Source organism: Podarcis muralis, chromosome 5 (genome assembly GCF_964188315.1).
Source record: "Podarcis muralis chromosome 5, rPodMur119.hap1.1, whole genome shotgun sequence".
Taxonomy (NCBI): Eukaryota; Metazoa; Chordata; class Lepidosauria; order Squamata; family Lacertidae; genus Podarcis; species Podarcis muralis.
Window position 1 is genome coordinate 88,694,365 of NC_135659.1, and position 18,987 is coordinate 88,713,351.

At 40.6% G+C, this 18,987-nt stretch overlaps 1 protein-coding gene across 5 annotated transcripts in view; it reads left to right on the top strand.

Moving 5' to 3' along the window:
- ZNF831 (zinc finger protein 831) overlaps positions 1-18,987 on the top strand; it is a 45,504-nt gene that overhangs the window by 3,470 nt on the left and 23,047 nt on the right. The window contains exons 2-4 of one of the 5 annotated variants that reach the window (XM_077929327.1): positions 3,010-3,091; positions 4,397-5,414; positions 7,601-7,685. The exons of 1 other annotated variant lie outside the window; for it this stretch is intronic. In XM_077929327.1, the coding sequence (XP_077785453.1) occupies positions 7,668-7,685 (18 nt within the window). In that variant the 5' untranslated portion in view covers positions 3,010-3,091; positions 4,397-5,414; positions 7,601-7,667. Of the gene's footprint in view, positions 1-3,009; positions 3,092-4,396; positions 5,415-7,600; positions 7,686-11,846; positions 12,224-18,987 lie in introns of those variants that run through there. 3 more of the 5 variants (XM_077929328.1, XM_028735339.2, XM_028735336.2) reach the window with 3 other exon arrangements.

The window sequence follows — 18,987 nt, forward strand, 5'->3', positions numbered from 1 at the left end:
CACAGCAGGGTCTTAATTAATTTCTTAAGTGTCTCCTGTTGATTTGCTAATAGACTTGTAAGTTCTGTCCTTGTCATATCCGCAACAGAGTCTCTTGCTGCAGCCTCCTTAGGGCTTCATTGACTTGTGACCCCAAAATTCAGGATTCCCCCAAAACTGATGCCATAGTTTTGTGCTGTGAACCCGTGTTTTGTGTGACTACCCCAGCCAAATAACTTCTTAGAACTTCTTACTAATTGGATGTGTACTGCTTTTGAACAGCTACCTATTAATAACATAAACTTATCCTGTACAAATTAGTCTAATCCTTTTTTAAGGTATCTAAATGATTCATAGTAATGGATTTTGTAAGTTAATTATATACAGTGATACCTCGGGTTACAAACGCTTCGGGTTACAAACTCCGCTAACCTGGAAGTAGTACCTCGGGTTGAGAACTTTGCCCCAGGATGAGAACGGAAATTGCATGCTGGCAGCGTGGCGGCAGCAGGAGGCCCCATTAGCAAAAGCGCACCTCAGGTTAAGAACAGTTTTGGGTTAAGAACGGACCTCCGGAACGAATTAAGTTTGAAACCTGAGGTACCACTGTATTGTACAAATGAATACTTTCTTTGTCCTGAACCTATTTCTGATCATTTGGCTGACAAAGATAACTCATTTTTGGCACATTATACAGTGGTACCTCGGGTTAAGTACTTAATTCGTTCCGGAGGTCTGTTCTTAACCTGAAACTGTTCTTAACTTGAAGCACCACTTTAGCTAATGGGGCTTCCTCCTGCTGCTGCACCGCCGGAGCATGGTTTCTGTTCTCATCCTGAAGCAAAGTTCTTAACCTCAAGCATTATTTCTGGGTTAGTGGAGTTTGTAACCTGAAGCGTATGTAACCGGAGGTGCCACTGTAAATCTCTGTCAAGTTCTTCTAAGTCCCTGCTAAAAGGCCTCATTTTCTTATGCCATTACTTCAAACATAAGACACTGTTGTTTCTTGATCTCACTTTCTCTAAGTATATATGCCATGGTAAGTGTGAGAGCGTTGTATTGGGGTTGGTTTATTTATTTGTATGAATTTCTGTACTGCTCAATATATAAAATACCTTAGCCATGTGCATTTTAAGACCTGAAAGCAACAAGCAGAATAAAATAAACGAACAACTGTAAATCTTCTTTAGTATGTACGTGCTTTCACAAAGTACAGCTGGGTGACACATAGAGAAATACCATGCAGGTATCAGTTCTTGTTTCAGTCTACAGCTGAGTGAACAAGGAGACATAATGCTCCTTGTTGTACTGAGAAGTGCATTGAGTCGTAGTTCCTCCATTTTGCAGCAGCTTGTAGTGCTGCTGTTGGGGGACCGCTCTCTGCCACTTGTGAAGTTATCATGGATTGCCAGATTCTTTAGGAGTTTATGTACCTTGTGTACAGTACCGTCTTTTAAATGATGTTGAACAGTGTAACCCTATACATACCTTTCAAAAATAATTCCCACTGAGTTCAGTGAAGCTTTCTCCCAAATTACTGGGTATAGGGTTGCAACCTAAGCACATCCATTGCTTTTAGTCATGAGGGCCATATACTACCTCCAGAATCAAAGTCATGCCTTTAAGTACTGGTCGCTGGTAAGCAACAATATAAGCATGAGAGAGCTATTATCCTGCCTGTGAATTGGATTGAGCAAGAGGAAATGGAATTCTGGGCTAGGTAGACCTTTGATCTGATTTTGCAGGGCTCTCTTTATGGGCTAATTAGCTGAGTCATGGATCAAATCCTGCAGGGTTCTTCTAATGGCTAATATTTTAAATTTTCAGCTGTGCAATGCTTTAACAGAGGAGGCGAGATTGCCCTTTCCTCATTCTTTAGCTAGTGCTATCAGCTGGCCCCCAAGCTGTTGATGACATCTTTTGTAAAACATACCGTAGCTATTGCTGGTAGTGATAAGTTAAAATAAATGCTGTTATAAATCTCAGCCGAATTACTAAGGTTTCTCTGTAACTATGGAAACATAGTTCTAGACATTAGAGTGCAAAAGGGAGAATCTTAGTGTTACTGTGACAACTGATAAGTACATGAAAGCTAAAAAAGTGACAGAATTTTTACAATATGGTCATATACAAGCCCGGTAAAATTGTGTATGCTTGAGTACTGAGATACTGTACTGCACAATCATGTGTGTATAGGTATCCTTACAAGGGTTTGTTGTTTCACATTTCATCTGATTATATATACAGTTATAATAATATAGCTTGTATTCTTCAAGCATATGTATGTTCCTGGCTGACTGCAAATCCTCCTCAAATTAAGAACCAGGGAGGGACCATCACTCACTACATGCTTTGTGAACAGAAGATCTCAGGTTCAAACCCTGGCATCTCTCCATTTGAGGATTAGGCAATAGGTAATGCAAAGTTCCCTACCTGAGACCCTGACAATCTACTTCTGGTCAGAATAGAGTCACTGGTGGAGGAAGAGGAGTGCAGGGGGAGGTCACCACCCCCGGCAGCGCGATCCCAGCAAGGTACCATTGCAGCTGCCCCCCCCGCAGCCCACGCAAACAGCTCACCACGCCCCCAGGATGTGCGCCAGCCCCGTCCCCACCTGCTCTCCACCCCCCAGTGCTGGAGCATGAAGCTCTGCTACTGAATAGAGTAAAATGGAGCTGGACTGGAGAGATAACTTGTCTGGCAGTGGTATAAGGCAGCTTCCTATGTTCCTAAATACGCAGAAATAATATTCATTGCTGCTGGCTGTTCCACTTCTGACAGTGTTTGAATGTGTAAAAAAATGTCATCCTGTGAAGGAAGCTTTTACACAAGTGGAAAGCAGTTGAACCTCTTTCCTTCCTTCCTTCCTTCCTTCCTTCCTTCCTTCCTTCCTTCCTTCCTTCCTGATCATCTAGTTTTCTGTGTTTGGGGAATTTCTTGATGGATCATTCAAACATGATTCTCAAACCAGCAACCTCAGTTGTACAGTTTAGGAAGTGAAGCACATATTTGCATTTTTTCTGTTTTCAGATATAATGGGCCTTTCTGACCTGGATTTGCTATCGGCATGGAAGTCAAATGGGGCCACCCCAAAATAAGATGGTTTCAAGAGGTACAGAATGTTGAAGGGGTTGGGGTTGAGGAGAGGAGAGGAGAGGAGAAAGAATTAGCCCACTCAAGCCTTCTCAGTCTGGAAGCGTGGGGTTAGGTTGGGGAGAATGTGTGTTGCCCAGAGTGGCTGGGGAAACCCAGCCCAGATGGGCAGGGTACAAATAAATTATTATTATTATTATTATTATTATTATTATTATTATTATTATTATTATTAGACTTCAGGGTTTTACCATGGCTTCTGATCAAGAACAAATCATGGCTTGTTGGTTTGGGTGCAGTGGTAAGCTGGGGTTTGTTTCAAAGCAGGAAAGGAGGGAGAGTATCACTAAACAAGAGTAAGGAGAAAGAGGAGGAGGAATTTGTAATAGTGAACCTTCCAAAATTCCCTGATAATGAGTCAGATTATTATGACTGTATGATACATCACCTTGGTTAGCAGTATGCAGTATGAGACAGCTCTTGACTTAATTTTTACTTATTAAATAAAATGAATCTGCTTTCTGAAATGTGTATGTGTTTGCTTTTGGAAAAGGTAGTTTCATGGTAACATCTTTCATATGTATTATTTGGATTAAATTACAGGCTTAAAATAGACAGCATTGCTTATATGTAAAAAAATTAAAGCTTCATATAGACTGAAACATTCAAACAAATTTTCTGTGAACTTAAGCTCTTTCAACTCTTTAATAATGGAAGAAGATTGCATAGATGTTAGAATGATTCCTGGCCTCTAGGCAAACAGTGAAATTAAATGAGTTATATTTCTAAACCATTTTGTCTGTAGTAATACTGATCTAGATGCTAAGCTGCAACAATAGAAATTGTAGTGTTTCCCTGACAACTGAGAAAAACAGACATGCATAAAAACTGAGGTTGAAGGATGCAGCACTCATAGATAGTGTGGGTTGGGATGGCTTCTTGCCTCGCTTGAGATAGCAAGTAAAGAGTGGGGGAAATATTATGAGAAGAGTAGTTCTAAACTCTTTGGCATCTGGATGGGGCTTCAAGAAAGCAAATGAGAATGCAAGATCCTGGCCAGATTTGACCATAATTTGGTGAGTTCAGGTAAGTTTTCCTTTTTGCACATTATATGTAGAAATAATCATAAGTCAGACTCTTGTCAGTCCATTCCATTCTCAGTGCAAACCCATATTCTTTCTACTCCCAGACCCTTTCCATCCATGCCACTAAAACTGACATCTTAGTCTATAAGCAGCTACTTCCTAAATTTGCAGCAACTAATCATAATTTTTGTTCAGTTCATTTTAGCCTCTCCTATCATCTTTCTCTTACTTATACACAGTTCTCCACTAGCGGATGTGCACTAAAAGCCCAATTGAAGTAAATGAAACAGATGTGTGGCTAGGTACAAAATTGTATTCTTTTAAGTTCAGTTTTTTCTGACCATGGATTGTTGGGAACAAATGAACCCAGTCCAATCATGACTTGTTGGAGCAATGTGAACCTATGTGGCAGGAGGGAGGCACTTTCATGATTAAACCATTATTTTAAATGCCCTGTGACTTATTGTGAATGAAGCCAGTATAGGCCATCTGAGCAGGAATTGTGCCAGTTTTGTGTCTTGTGCAGTATTCTTCACACACTATTAATATGGAACTGGCAATTATTTAAAACGTATACATCACCTTTTCAACCTTGTCTCAGTTTTTAAGTTTTAAAATACTGAAAAATATGTAGTAATTAAAAATTGTGTTGCAGGCTGCTTTGCTGTTTGTTGATTTTTTGTGAATTAAAAATGTAAACCTCAGTGGAAAGAAGAGCTCTGTGAGCGCAGCAAGGTGAGTGATATAGGAAGCACAGAATTACTGTGCTTGCTCTTGAGTTACAGTACTCTAGCTGCCATGAAAAGTCTGTGTGCTGTAAATGGCTACATGCAGAAAAAAAGATTTGCAGATGTGATAAGAGAAGTCATCTGGAAGGAATTAGTCACAGTAGGCTGTTGTGCAGGTGCTGTTACCATAGCAAGGAACGTGTGCACATGTGATCCTTTTTTGAAATGCAGTATAGTTGCTGAGGAACAATTAGCTTCCTGTCTTTACCATAGGGATATAAGTGAAACAGTGGGCAACTCATGAATGTACCTGCTGTACTAATGACTGTTTTCACTATGAAACAAAGTGTTATCTATGAATTTAACTGATGTCAGTTTAGATGTTTTGACTTTGTATGTTTTTAGGTGCACACAAGATGCTCCTGGGTGGGTTTGACTTTCCTGCTAACTTTAAATTAACTTTCCTTTCTCCAGCTGAATGTTGTGTTGCCTGCTCTAGATGGGGATCATACTCCCTCTGAAGGATCAGGTTTGTAGTTTGAGGGTTCACCTCGATCCATTGCTGTCACTTGAGACCCAGGTAGCCTCAGTGGTAGAGTGCCATAAGCTTAGGCTGGTGGCCCAACTATGACCCTATCTGGACAGGGATAACTGGGCTACAATGATAACTGCGCTACAGTCTACTAACCAAGATTGGATTAGTGCAACGTTCTTTATATGGGGCTGCCTTGGAAAACAGTTTGGACGTTTCTGTTAGTGCAGAATGGTGCTGTCTGACTGTTGACTGATTTGAGAGGAACAGTTCATATAGCACCAATTCTGTTACAAGTACACTAGATTGAATGAATGATTATGGAATGAGAAAACTACATGTTTTTGCTGCAGGCAGGGTGTACAGTTTATACATAGTGTATACACAGCTCTGTGTGTGTTTGAATGAACGGTAGGTGTTTGTATGAATTATTTTAATGTTATAATTTATTTATGTTTGTTTTTAAATATATTGTAAGTTGTTTTTAGGCCTTCAAGTAACAAGTGACTAACTAGTCTAAATAAATGCATGTCCAGAGTGGTCACAGATGTTACACTGAATGTGGGACTGTCTGAAAGTTGAGAATGGGCATATTCCATGTGTGTACTGGAGATGCCATGTTTCATTGGAAAGGGGAGACAGAAGAGGAGGTATGGGAAAGCCTGCTTCAGCCACCTGTCTTCCCCACTCAATCTGCTGGCCTACCCATTCATACCTTATCTCGCAAAGCAACCAATGGCAGTGATGGAAAGTAGGATGGGTTGCAAAACACACTGCACACTGATCCGCCTGCCTGCCTCTGGTTACCTCCTCAAGACCAAGGCTACTTGCCTTCTGGGGCAGCTTTCCAGTGACAGGCCTGCTGTAGTGCCACTTTCTTCCTCTCTGACACCTGATGCTGCTGGGGCAGACACTGTGTTGCTGGAACGAGGTATGCAGCAGCAGCAGCAGCAGCAGCGCAGTAAGGTTGCTCAGGGGCTGCCCTGGCTTGCCTTAGCTGTTCCTTTGCAGCTCATCTGGGCCCACTGCTTGCCTGCCTGCCTGCTGCTCTGTCATCATTGGTGTGGCTGCCTACTGGCGACCATGGGAACTGCAGCATTGTGACATTCTTTGATTCAAAAATATAGTACATGTAGGGCCTGCCATCCACATGCTCGTTATATGAAAATTCACTTATCCAAACATGACAGGTGCTGTCTCCAATCCTATTTCAGTAGCTGAAACCTCTGCTTGTGCAACTGCAGCTATATTAGTACCATTGGATCTGGTTTGTCATCATACCATGATTGGAGATCATGGAGCGTTAACAGTGGAGCACCACTTCATCTTCGTGACTTCCAGGAGAGATTGTATGGATGCTGTTCCCTTTTGAGAACTGGCTATAGGTTTTTCAAGATAGGCATGACCTGGAACAAGTTTGGCCACTGCTAAATGTAGATCAGTTCATCTGTATACAGTAATGATATTGTTTCTCCAAATCTTTTTAATACATTCTCCATAACGACATGTTAGAATAGTTGGGCTTATTTGGTGCCAGTGACTTCATTTGTTTCCATGGTGCTTTGAATTTTTGCCAAGCAAAATTCTTAGCAGTATTGAGCAATTTAAGTGTCTTTGCTAGCTGTGTCTTTAATCCTATGTACACAACTATCAGTTTTGCCAGGACTTGTTTATTCTGTTTGCTGGTAGAAAGTTTTTCTGTAGTCCTCTTTGCTAATATATTTTTGATTCTCTAAATGGAAATACAATTATTTATTTTAAAGGTAAAGTGAACTCAAAAGGGAACTATAACCTCATTTCCAGCAAGATTCACAAAGATGCTTCATTTCTGCTGAGCAATTAAAAACTGATCTCCCCCCCGCCCCCGAAGTTAGACTGATGATAATCATGGGAATACCTGATTTTGTGGATATATTTTATGATTACAAGTAGGTAGCCATGTTGGTCTGCCGTAGTCGAAACAAACAAACAAACAAAATTCCTTCCAGTAGCACCTTAGAGACCAACTAAGTTTGTAATTGGTATGAGCTTTCGTGTGCATGCATGGTTATCTGAAGAAGTGTGCATGCACACGAAAGCTTATACCAATAGCAAACTTAGTTGGTCTCTAAGGTGCTACTGGAAGGAATATTTTATGATGCTTTCTTCTTTAATAATAGTTAACAGTGTTTCTATTCTTTCAGATTAACACTCTTATAAACAGATAATAGCAAGGACTCTACTTTTCAAGAACCCATTATTTGATTATGCATGTGCAGAACACAAGTGGTAAAAATTAATCTTTATTCATGAAGTGCTCTGAGACCTTTATTCATGAAGTGCTATGAGCTGTAGGAGTACAAAGAATTATTAGTGTGTCAATGGGAGAGTGAACATACTCAAGATGCCAGTGTAATGGAATTAAGATGCTTCACCTATTAGGTTGCTTTAGATTAGTTAGCAAGAGCCTGAAATTTTCTTTCTTATATTTAATTGCAGTGATTCGTCAAATTGGGGTGGGTGAAGGGAGGGAAAGTGAGTATTTATGATTCCTTGAATCTTAGTGAGCTTGAGAGCAAATCCAAGATAATGGATATTTGTAGCAAAATAATTTGCTCTTTGGGACGCAGGTGGCGCTGTGGGTTAAACCACAGAGCCTAGGACTTGCCGATCAGAAGGTCGGCGGTTCGAATCCCCACGGCGGGGTGGGCTCCCGTTGCTCGGTCCCTGCTCCTGCCAACCTAGCAGTTCGAAAGCATGTCAAAGTGCAAGTAGATAAATAGGTACCGCTCCGGCGGGAAGGTAAATGGCATTTGCGTGCGCTACTCTGGTTCGCCAGAAGCGGCTTAGTCATGCTGGCCACATGACCCGGAAGCTGTACGCCAGCTCCCTCGGCCAATAAAGCGAGATGAGCGCCGCAACCGCAGAGTCGGTCATGACTGGACCTAATGGTCAGGGGTCCCTTTACCCTTTTAATTTGCTCTTTAATGGCAGCTAGCAACTTTTGTTGGTTCCAGTGCTATTAAAACTTATCATCCTTTCATCGTGAGAACTGTTGATTTTATTACTATTCTCTGCTTCCTGTTCTTTGACCAGTTACTGATCCATAAGAGGACCTGTCTTCCTATCCTGTGACTTGCTGAGCTTGATGAATGTTTTCCAAGGGTTGGATCCAGTGGCGTATATGGCCACAACCGCACAATACATTTAAAGCACAGTTTTATCCCTTTAACAGTCATGGCTTCCCCCCAAAGAATCATGAGAACACTTGTTAAGGGTGATGAGTTTTTAAGAGACCCCCATTCATCTCACAGAGCTATAATTCCCAGAATTCCCTGGAAAGGATTGATAAACTATGGAGAGCCACTACCAGTCACTGTATAGTATTGAGCTGGATGGATCTATGGTATAAGGCAGATTCCTATGTCATTCCTAAATCCTGTTTGGATGCCAAATTCCACATACAAACCATTACAACTCTGACTGTGGTTGTGCCAGTCTGGTGGCTATGATAAAGTGGCATGTATGCATTGATTTGATGCAGTAAGAAAGTCTGACAGGTAATTATTTGTGCAGCAGCTGAGCACTAGCAGCATAGTACATGTGAGATTTGCTGCTTTGAATAATAAGGTATCTTGTGGAGTTTCAGCTTCATCACAGGGCTAGGAACCCTGTGTTCCAACCCTGTGTTCCAAGAGTCACATGCAGCTCTTGACCTGATTTCATGTAGATGGAGGAGCTGGAAGGGAAGGAGGAAGAGAAAAATTGGGGTGGGGGGGGGGGGAGAGTGGTTGAGAGGAATAAAGTTGAAGGGGCTATTTGAACAGCGTCTGCTGTAGAGAGCATTTGTATATTGGTTTAGAATAACCAGAAAGTGTAATCATAATAACAAAATGTTTTCCAGAAGACTTTTAAAATGAGGGAATATGATGACTGTGCGCTAAACAGAACCATAAGAAGGAATTTAATTTTTGACTTGACAAGGCCATGTGATAGTCTTAATGAAATTGTACCACCTGAGATATATCAGTGAGAGACTGCATGATGAAATAGATACCTCCCCATTTAAAAAACTCCCACCACGTACAAAGCTAGCACCTTTGGTTGAACACTTCAAGCTTCGTTTGAATTTTCAGGTGCTTTTTTAAACACACAATTCCTCATGTGCAGAATGGAAATGGCATGATTCTCTGTGCACTGCTGAAAGTTGGATTAAGTTATACTCTCAATTAACAAAGATAGTGGAGGAACTTGCCTCTATGTGAGAGGGGGAACAGTCAGTGTCCTCTCAGTCTGAAATCACGTTGAATCATTGCAGTCCTGACATTGGATTAAATATCTCAGAACTCTGAGGCAGTAAAATGCACTTCGGGTTCAGAGACTTGCACACTCGAAATGTTCTCACAATTGTTATAAATGGCCTTGATACACATTTCACCAGTAGAAATTTGAATGAAGAACTCTATAAAGTGTTTTTTTTAAAAAAGAATGGGCTCCATTCCTCATTTATGAAGGTCATTATTTATCTGTAGACACAGCTGCTTTACTTTGGGGAAGCTACTCTTAGTCTGAGAAAATATTTTTTGTGGGATGGGGGGCACACTCTAATCTAGACCTTTGAGGATATTTACATAATTGCATGTTGCGGGCTACCTCCCCCCAATAACGTCCTTATTCTACACCTGTTCTGCACCATTTCCTGGGAGCTTAACATAGAAATTCAGGTTTGGTTTTTGAACTGTTAGTTGCTTCTGTTTCTGATTTCCTTTCATCTTTGTGGTTACAAGCTATTAGCTCTTTTTGATCTCAGGGTGGTTCACAGCATTGAAATACAACATAAAACACATAATAAAAACAAGAACAAAAACAAACCCCAAACCCTCTCACAAACATATTTAAAAGGGTATCAGATGTTAATCAGTCAAAAGCCTTGTTGAAGAATAATATTTTTGCCCGCTGCAGCCATGGAGGAGTGTTGAGGGTTTCATTAATTCAAATTTCAAAAGTATTATTTTATATTATCCAATAAATATTTGTATAGTTCACTTTTGTGCACAAGTGGAAAAACTTCATAATTCTTTAAAAAATATCTTTATGCACATGGGACCTTCAACAAAATGTATTAGTGTGGAACATCCCTGTTCATCGGTGGTTGAAACCCTACCCTCTTCAAGGATACTCAAATTCCATGCCCCGCTCCAGTCCTCAGCATTCAATGACCACTGGGCATGCTCAGTCCTCAGTTGTGGTTTTTTCGGGGGGAAGGGGGATTCTCCCCCCCCCTGAGATTTTTTCCTAAATATTCTTTGTATTTCTGTAAACTTTGAGCTTCTTCCAGTAAGCTAGCTGATACCTCTCTCTGTGTGGATAGTACTGTTTTGGCTACATAAGAACAGGCACTCAGAGAATTAAAATTACTGTTAGCACTGTATATAGCACTGGGACCCTGCAACAAAGGAAGTGTATGTGTATGTGCTGGTGGAGGAGGGGGAAGCCTCCCTTTTCATGTAGGAGACTCTAGGATTGTGAGAAAGTGAGTGGGGGGCACTATATGTGTGTGTGTCTGTGTTTTTGACATCTTCCTACTTTTCCAGCTATTCCATTGCCCATCCCTCCCCTACCTCCCCTAATTGCCAGCATTCTATGAACATTCTATGAGCAATCTATGAGCAGGGACGCGTGTGGCGCTGTGGGTTAAACCACAGAGCCTAGGACTTGCCGATCAGAAGGTCAGCGGTTTGAATCTCCACGACGGGGTGAGCTCCCGTTGCTCAGTCCCTGCTCCTGCCAACCTAGCAGTTGGAAAGCACGTCAAAGTGCAAGTAGATAAATAGGTACCGCTCTGGTGGGAAGGTAAACAGCGTTTCCGTTTGCTCTCTGGTTCTCCAGAAGCGGCTTAGTCATGCTGGCCACATGACCCGGAAGCTGTACGCCGGCTCCCTCGGCCAATAAAGCGAGATGAGCGCCGCAACCCCAGAGTCGGCCATGACTGGACCTAATGGTCAGGGGTCCCTTTACCAGTTAAAGGTAACTGAGCACACTCAGTTCTCACTAGACTCTCTTTGGAGGGGCCCTCTCCCCCAGTTATGCAAACCTTGAGATTACCCTCACTCAGTCTGCCGATGCCTCTCTTTTGTATGGGGCAGTTACTGTTTGGGCTATGTAAGTAAGGGCACTTGGAGATTGGAATTGGAATTAGAACATAGGGCAGTGACTACAGAGAGCATAATGGAACAAATGGCTGAAATGCCATCTGAGACACCTAACAAAGAGCTCACAGAAGTAGTCCATACAACGTTTATTACATGAAAAAGTTCCCAAGTCTATTCCTATGTATTGCAGCTGATGCTTGTGTTTTACACGACCAGAAGGAGGGTTCTGATGGATTGAAAGGGTATTAAGTCCTGCTGTATCTTTAAAGTGAAAAAAAAAGGATTTTTTTTCATTTGTACCTGAAGGTTTTTTTTTATCTGTTTGCAAATGTTGCTCTAATGGTTTGAAACCCAGTCGTGTCATTTCTTTACGCCCACACAGAGCTGCAGTAGTACAGACACTGTAGCAGGAAAACCATATTACCAGCTAGAGCCATTAAAACTCTTCCCACGCCAAATGTGGGTTGAAATCACCCTCTTCTTCCCTCCCCACCCCAAAGCCCACTGCCCACCACCAAACCTTCTGTGCATCGGTTTTTTTTTTAACACATTTTTAAAAAGAGAGCCAGAACAATTGAAAAGAAGACTCTGAATCCTTTGTTGTTGTTGTTGTTCCAGCGCTTTCCCAGAGAAACCTGAAGCACACCTCTGGCCTATGGACTTAGCCATCTAAAGGTTAGCAAGAGCTTTGTTGTTAATTTCTCTGCTTAGCTTTGATGAGAGACTGCAAAGAACGAGAAGGGCTAAGTTGTGGGTATTTTAATGCAGTGACTGTTAGGATGGTTGCTTTTCTCTGACACACACAGCACTTTTTTTTTCCAAAGCAAAGAACCTTAAATAGGGCTTTATTACTGGTATATTTTGCACCTTTTGCTCAAGCATCAGAAACTTTGAAATGTGGACCACGTTTGTTTCTGTGCTTATAGAAAAGCAAGCCTGTTGATGTGTGGTATGCATGCTAAGGACAGTTACCTCTTTTCTGGCACTGTAAAGCACAAGTGATTTTGACCAGAATAACATGAAACTCCCTTTTATGCACATTTGCAGGAAGAATCTTGTTTGTGCAGCTTATTACGAAAATGCTGAACACGTGTAAGATTTGTTTTTCCTTTAAAATAACTGATCTAAATTTAATTGTCATGAAAATAACCTAAATTGTGCATACTTTATGTAATTTAGTTTTCATGAATACTGTTGCTAGAATTAGTATGGGAAATATATTCATATTGAATTAACATTGGTCAAGGAGAAGGCAAGTGCTCTAAACAATATTTGCTTTAATACTTATTGTGCAAAGGGTGTTTTTACTGAGGTCATCTTTTGAAATTTCCAGCTTTGCAAATGATCAGAGTAAAAATAAAGAATGCTTTTTTTTCTTCCATACTGAGATGAATCAGAGATTCTTATTTCCTTTGCTTTGAATTTTTAATGAACGGCTTTAGAATCTGCTCTGTAGCCCTTTGTACTAATTGTAATAATTTGCTCTGTCATCCTATTGCATGCTCTGAAGTGACTTTTATTACTCTAGGATAAGAGTTAAGTAATGGATAAATGCTTTTACTTTAAAATAAGAACTGATGGGACTGTATTGTGGCACTAGCAAAGGTTGTTATCAGATGTTTGCTACAGTATCTATAGAAAGTCTTGCCACTCCCATGACTGAAGCATGTTTTGTAAACTTCCATAAGCATGTATATTTTACTAGAACAAAATACAGTTTCTAGCACATTTTGATATTACAAGCTGTCTCGGGTGAATCATAGGCAAGGCTAATTAATTATTCAAAATGGTTTTAACATTTACAGATATATAAAGTCTGTAACCTAGATTCAAATGCGATAAGGACAATGAGCTTCCTTGGTTACTGGTAATTTACAAATAGAATGCTGGGCTGCCAGGCTTTGTTAGCAAAGGCACTGGAGACAGCCAAACCCAATAATCTCATGGAAGTATGGTTTGTTTAGTACCACAAATCAGGCCCACAGATTGGTCCTGAAAAGAGAATATTATAGCAATTGGTCCATTAATAAGGTTTGGGAGGTATTGTCAACAACTGCACTGAAACTTTTAGCTATATGGTACTGGAGGATGAAACCAGTTTCAACAATGAACAAAAAATGGGAAATGTCAGAAGAAAATTGTTTGTAGTTGAAATAGATAGCAGGGGAAATATTTCTACTCCAGCTTAGAAATCTGCAACTTTATTTTTGAATATTTGCTCTGTAGATTGCTTACTGTGTTGTACCGTATTTACTCGAATATAATGCTCACTTTTTTGGCCAAATGACATTGCAAAAATTAAGGTGCGCATCAGATTCAGTGGGGCATTAGACTAGAGTAAATACGGTACTAAAGACAAAACATACTTCTTGATGCCCTGTTTTTGCAGTGTTCTGGTTGTATCATGGTTCCACTATTGAGGTTGTGCGTTGTGCCTTAGCACTCGTGCCCTGATCCCCTCCTTCGCTTTATAATTTGTAATAACTTGTTTGCTGTTGAATCCAAATCAGACAAACTATGTTTGCTTAGTATTACCACAAACCATAATTTGCGCACCAGAATCCCAAGCCCATTGCAAACTGTACATTCCAACTGTGGCATGGAAACAAACTATGGATTTCAGTAGTGGTAACGATAGTTATTGTAAGTGAAGGAGGAAATTGGAGGGAAGAAACTGGAATGGCTGATCTGTTTGACAATATTATACTTCTTCAGTTGCTCCTTCATGTGTATTAAGAAGCAAGTCACAAAACTGACCTGATGACAATGTATGTAGTTATTCTAGGCTGATTTTGTGGCATCTATAAACAACCTCACAGGACTTCTTTTTTTTTTTTTTTAAATTAAATTTTTATTAGAATTTTAACAAACATCATAACAAAAAAACAGAAAAAAGAAAAACAAAAACAAGAAAAAAGAACATAACATAGAAATACAAAAAATAAAACACATATAAGCTCAATTGTAACTTTCTTTAAGCTTACTTTCGCGACTTCCTCATACCTTCCCTTTCTGTATTCTAATTTCATACTCAATTTTCAGCAAATCTTTTCCCTATTCTTAAAGTAATTTCAATATCAGTTGTTTTCTTCCAATTATCCCTTGCTGCTTTTAACCCCTTAATATCCAATCCAACATTTTTCTAAACTTCAATTATCTTACAATATTTTTTAAGATACTCTTTAAACTTTTTCCAATCTTCCTGCGCCGTATCTTTTCCCTGGTCACGGATTCTGCTCGTCATTTCCGCCAGTCCCATATAATCAATCACCTTCAGTTGCCATTCTTCCACGGTGGGTAGTTCTTGCGTCTTCCAGTGCTTTGCGATGAGTATTCTTGCTGCTGTTGTAGCGTACATAAAAAATGTTCTATCTTTCTTTAACACCAATTGGCCGACAATGCCCAGGAGGAAGGCCTCTGGTTTCTTAGAGAAGGTGTACCTAAGTACTTTCTTCATTTCATTATAGATCATTTCCCAGAAGGCCTTGATCTTTGGGCACGTCCACCAAAGGTGAAAGAATGTTCCTTCAATTTCTTTACATTTCCAGCATTTGTTGTCGGGCAAATGGTAAATTTTTGCAAGCTTGACTGGGGTCATGTACCATCTATATATCATTTTCATAATATTCTCTCTTAAGGCATTACACGCCGTAAATTTCATACCTGTGGTCCACAACCTTTCCCAGTCAGCAAACAAAATATTATGACCAATGTCCTGTGCCCACTTAATCATTGCAGACTTAACCATTTCATCTTGTGTGTTCCATTCCAACAGCAAACTATACATTCTTGACAAATTCTTAGTACTGGGTTCTAACAATTCAGTTTCTAGCTTTGATTTCCCCACCTGGAAGCCAATTTTTCTATCTGTTTTAAACACTTCCATTATTTGATGATAATGAAGCCAATCTCTCACTTTCCCTTCTAATTTTTCAAAACTTTGCAGTTTCCATCTGTCCCCTTCTTGTTCCAAAATTTCTCCATATCTTGGCCATTTAGCCTCCATATTAGATTTTTTGATGGCCTTGGCCTCCATTGGTGACAGCCACCTTGGAGTTTTACTTTCCAACAGATCTTTATATCTAATCCAGACATTATATAATGCTTTCCTGACAATATGGTTTTTGAACCCTTTATGCGCTTTAACCTTGTCGTACCAAAGATATGCATGCCACCCAAACATATTGTTATACCCTTCCAAATCCAAAATGTCAGTGTTCTCAAGAAGCAGCCATTCTTTCAACCAGCAGAAAGCTGCTGATTCATAGTAAAGTTTTAAATCCGGCAGGGCAAACCCCCCTCTATCTTTTGCATCAGTTAAAATCTTAAATTTTATTCTGGGCTTTTTGCCCTGCCAGATAAATTTAGATATGTCTTTCTGCCACTTCTTGAAACAGTCCATCTTGTCCAATATTTGCAAAGTTTGAAACAAAAACAACATTCTAGGCAACACATTCATCTTAATAACTGCTATTCGGCCCAACAAGGAAAGCTTCATGTTTGACCAAATTTCTAGATCTCTTTTGACTTCACTCCAACATTTCTCATAATTATCTTTAAATAAATTCAAATTTTTTGAAGTCATATTAACACCCAGGTATTTCACTTTCTTAACCACCGTTAACCCCGTCTCATTCTGAAACCTTTCTTTTTCCACTGATGTTAGGTTTTTCCCCAATACTTTCGTTTTTAATTTGTTCAGCTTAAATCCTGCAACCTGACCAAAATCTTGAATTAATTCTAAAACTTTCTTTGTACTAGATTCAGGCTCTTGCAAAGTAAGTACCAGGTCATCTGCAAATGCTTTCAGTTTATAATGTTTCGCTCCGACCTGTACACCTTTAACCAACTGGTCCTTCCTAATCATATTTAACAGCACCTCCAGGACCGATATAAAAAGCAATGGAGAGATTGGGCACCCCTGACGTGTCCCTTTTTCTATCTTTAGTTCATCTGTAACCACGTTATTTACAATAAGTTTTGCTTTTTGTTCTGAATATATCGCACCTATACCATTTTCAAACCCTTTGCCTACCCCCATTCCCCGAAGGTTCTTCATCATAAAATTCCAAGAAATGTTGTCGAAGGCTTTCTCGGCATCCACAAATATCAAGACTGCTTTAGTGTTAATGTTCACTTCTAGCATTTCCAAAATGTCTATTATATTCCTTACATTGTCTGATAAATGTCTTTTCGGTAGAAAGCCTGCCTGATCTCTATGAATCTCCTCCATCAACACTATTTTCAACCTTTTTGCTAAAATGTCAGCAAAAATTTTGTAATCCACATTTAATAAGGAGATAGGGCGGTAGTTTTTAAGTTGGGTCTTTTCCGTCTCTATCTTCGGTATAAGGGTGATATATGCTTCTTTCCACGTATCGGGTGCCTTTTTTCCCTCCAAAATCTCATTGCATACTTCCAACAAAGGCTGTAGTAACCCCTCCTTCAAAGTCTTATAGTATCTGGAAGTTAGTCCGTCACAACCTCACAGGACTTCCTGTTGTTCAGGAAATACTGTATACTGTAGTACAAACTTGCTGGAACCCCAACATGCTGGAGAGCTGTATTAATTTTTTATTTCAGATTTTTTAATTTTAATGTTTGTTTATTTATTTTCAACTTTTGACAAGAAAGATGATGAGGACAACAGTATATGCAATGCCAGTAGGTACAAAAAGCAGGACATGTGCTTAAAATATCCCAAAACTTCAAAATTTAACTGTTGCCCCTCCTAAATACCTCAAGTATTACTTCATATATCTCTAGCACTTAGTTTTTGGAAATGGCCTTTACATAGAAATATATAGGAAGCTGCCTTATACCCAGAGTCAGATCTGGCCCATCTAACTTATGGTTACCAGACGTCCCTGTTTCCCGGGGACAGTTCCTGGATTTACAAAGCTGTCCCCGGACAAAATCCGCCTCCGGAATGTCTCCAGTTTTCATTTAATGCCCCTGGATTTATATTTTAAGTGTTATAGATTTATTAGGGAATGAATGTTGCGTTCAGTGGCACAAGACACATCATATGGGGACTTCTGGCGAGGCAAAATGGCGGGTGCCACAGCAGCGAGCAGCTCCTAAAGCCAGCCAGAGCCAACTGTGCTACCAGTCTGGCTACGGGCTGCTGAGACTGCCTCTGCCACCACCACTGCCGAGGGGGAACCGGGCTCGCCTGGCTTGTCAACTGGGGGAACCGCTGATCCCCCCCCCCCCGCAACCCAAATCGAGCTGGGAGCGAGAGCGCCCGGCCGACTGCCCAGCGGCGCTCCTGGCCAGGAAAACCTGGAGCCGACACGAGGAGGAAGAGAGGAGAAGGAGAAGGAAGAGAGAGAAAGAGAAGGAGAAAAAAGAGGAAGGAGAAAAAAGAGGGGAGCCCTGACCTTGCTGCGCCGCCGCCGCTGAGGAGTGGTAGGAGAGCACTGGGAGGGCAAGGACATGTGGCCAAGCCCAGGACCGACCTGAACATACTCCACGGCAGCTAGCACTCCCAAGAGAGCAGGGCGGGGCCCAGAGGAAGGCTGCATGACAGAGGAGATCACAGAAGAGATTACTTTTTAAAAAAAAACTTAAAAAAAAACTTTTTTCTCTCTCTCTTTTTAAAAAAAGTGTCCTCAGATTCTTTGAAAAAAATCTGGTAACCTTAATCTAACTAGCAGTTGCTCTCCAGGGTTCCAGGCAAGAGTTTTTTCTAGCTTTACCTGAGGCTATCGGGGGGGGGGGGGGGTTGAACCAGAGACCTTTTTGCATGTTCTCTGCCACTGAGCTGTGGCTCTTTCCTTTAGTACGCGTGATTGAGTTTCAGAGCATGAAGTCTCCCGTTTCATTTTGAAATGTGATATAGTACTCGTAAAGGAGAAAGTGACTGCAGTACAATACAAAAGGTGCTTATTGTCCAGCTTGGTGGATCCCCATGCATTTTGAATGCTCATTTTTCTATGGCTGCGTTTGAGTGTTAAAACCAAAATCATAAGCTTCAGATGCTTTTAAAAGTTGTGCTCCTAATGAAGAGCACTGCCCATTTGTTTGCCTCCAAGTCTACAGGGCCCTCATCTATACTCCAAGAATTCTCAAAGGTTAGGGGAACATTAAAGAATTCTCAAAGATTAGGGACTTGGTGTGAATGCAATACAAAGTCAAACCATGGCATAGCATGAATGAGTTTGTTCCCAAAGTAAAGACAAACCATGACCCTATGTTCAGCTGTAACCTGGACATTTGGTTGATCATGCTATGGTTTGTCTAAGCATTAAGTCTGAACCTGGTCATAGCTTGTATCACTAAAACTAGGATATGCCACTCACTAAAAGGTATGTTTAGGTTTTATATCTCTTAGTGACAGCTAGAGGTCTTGTTCATGGTTTTGTGCAACCAAAAATGCACAGGTCCCACATGAAATGAAAGTCAGTAGGTTCTTTGCATTGCATTGTTTGAGCAGT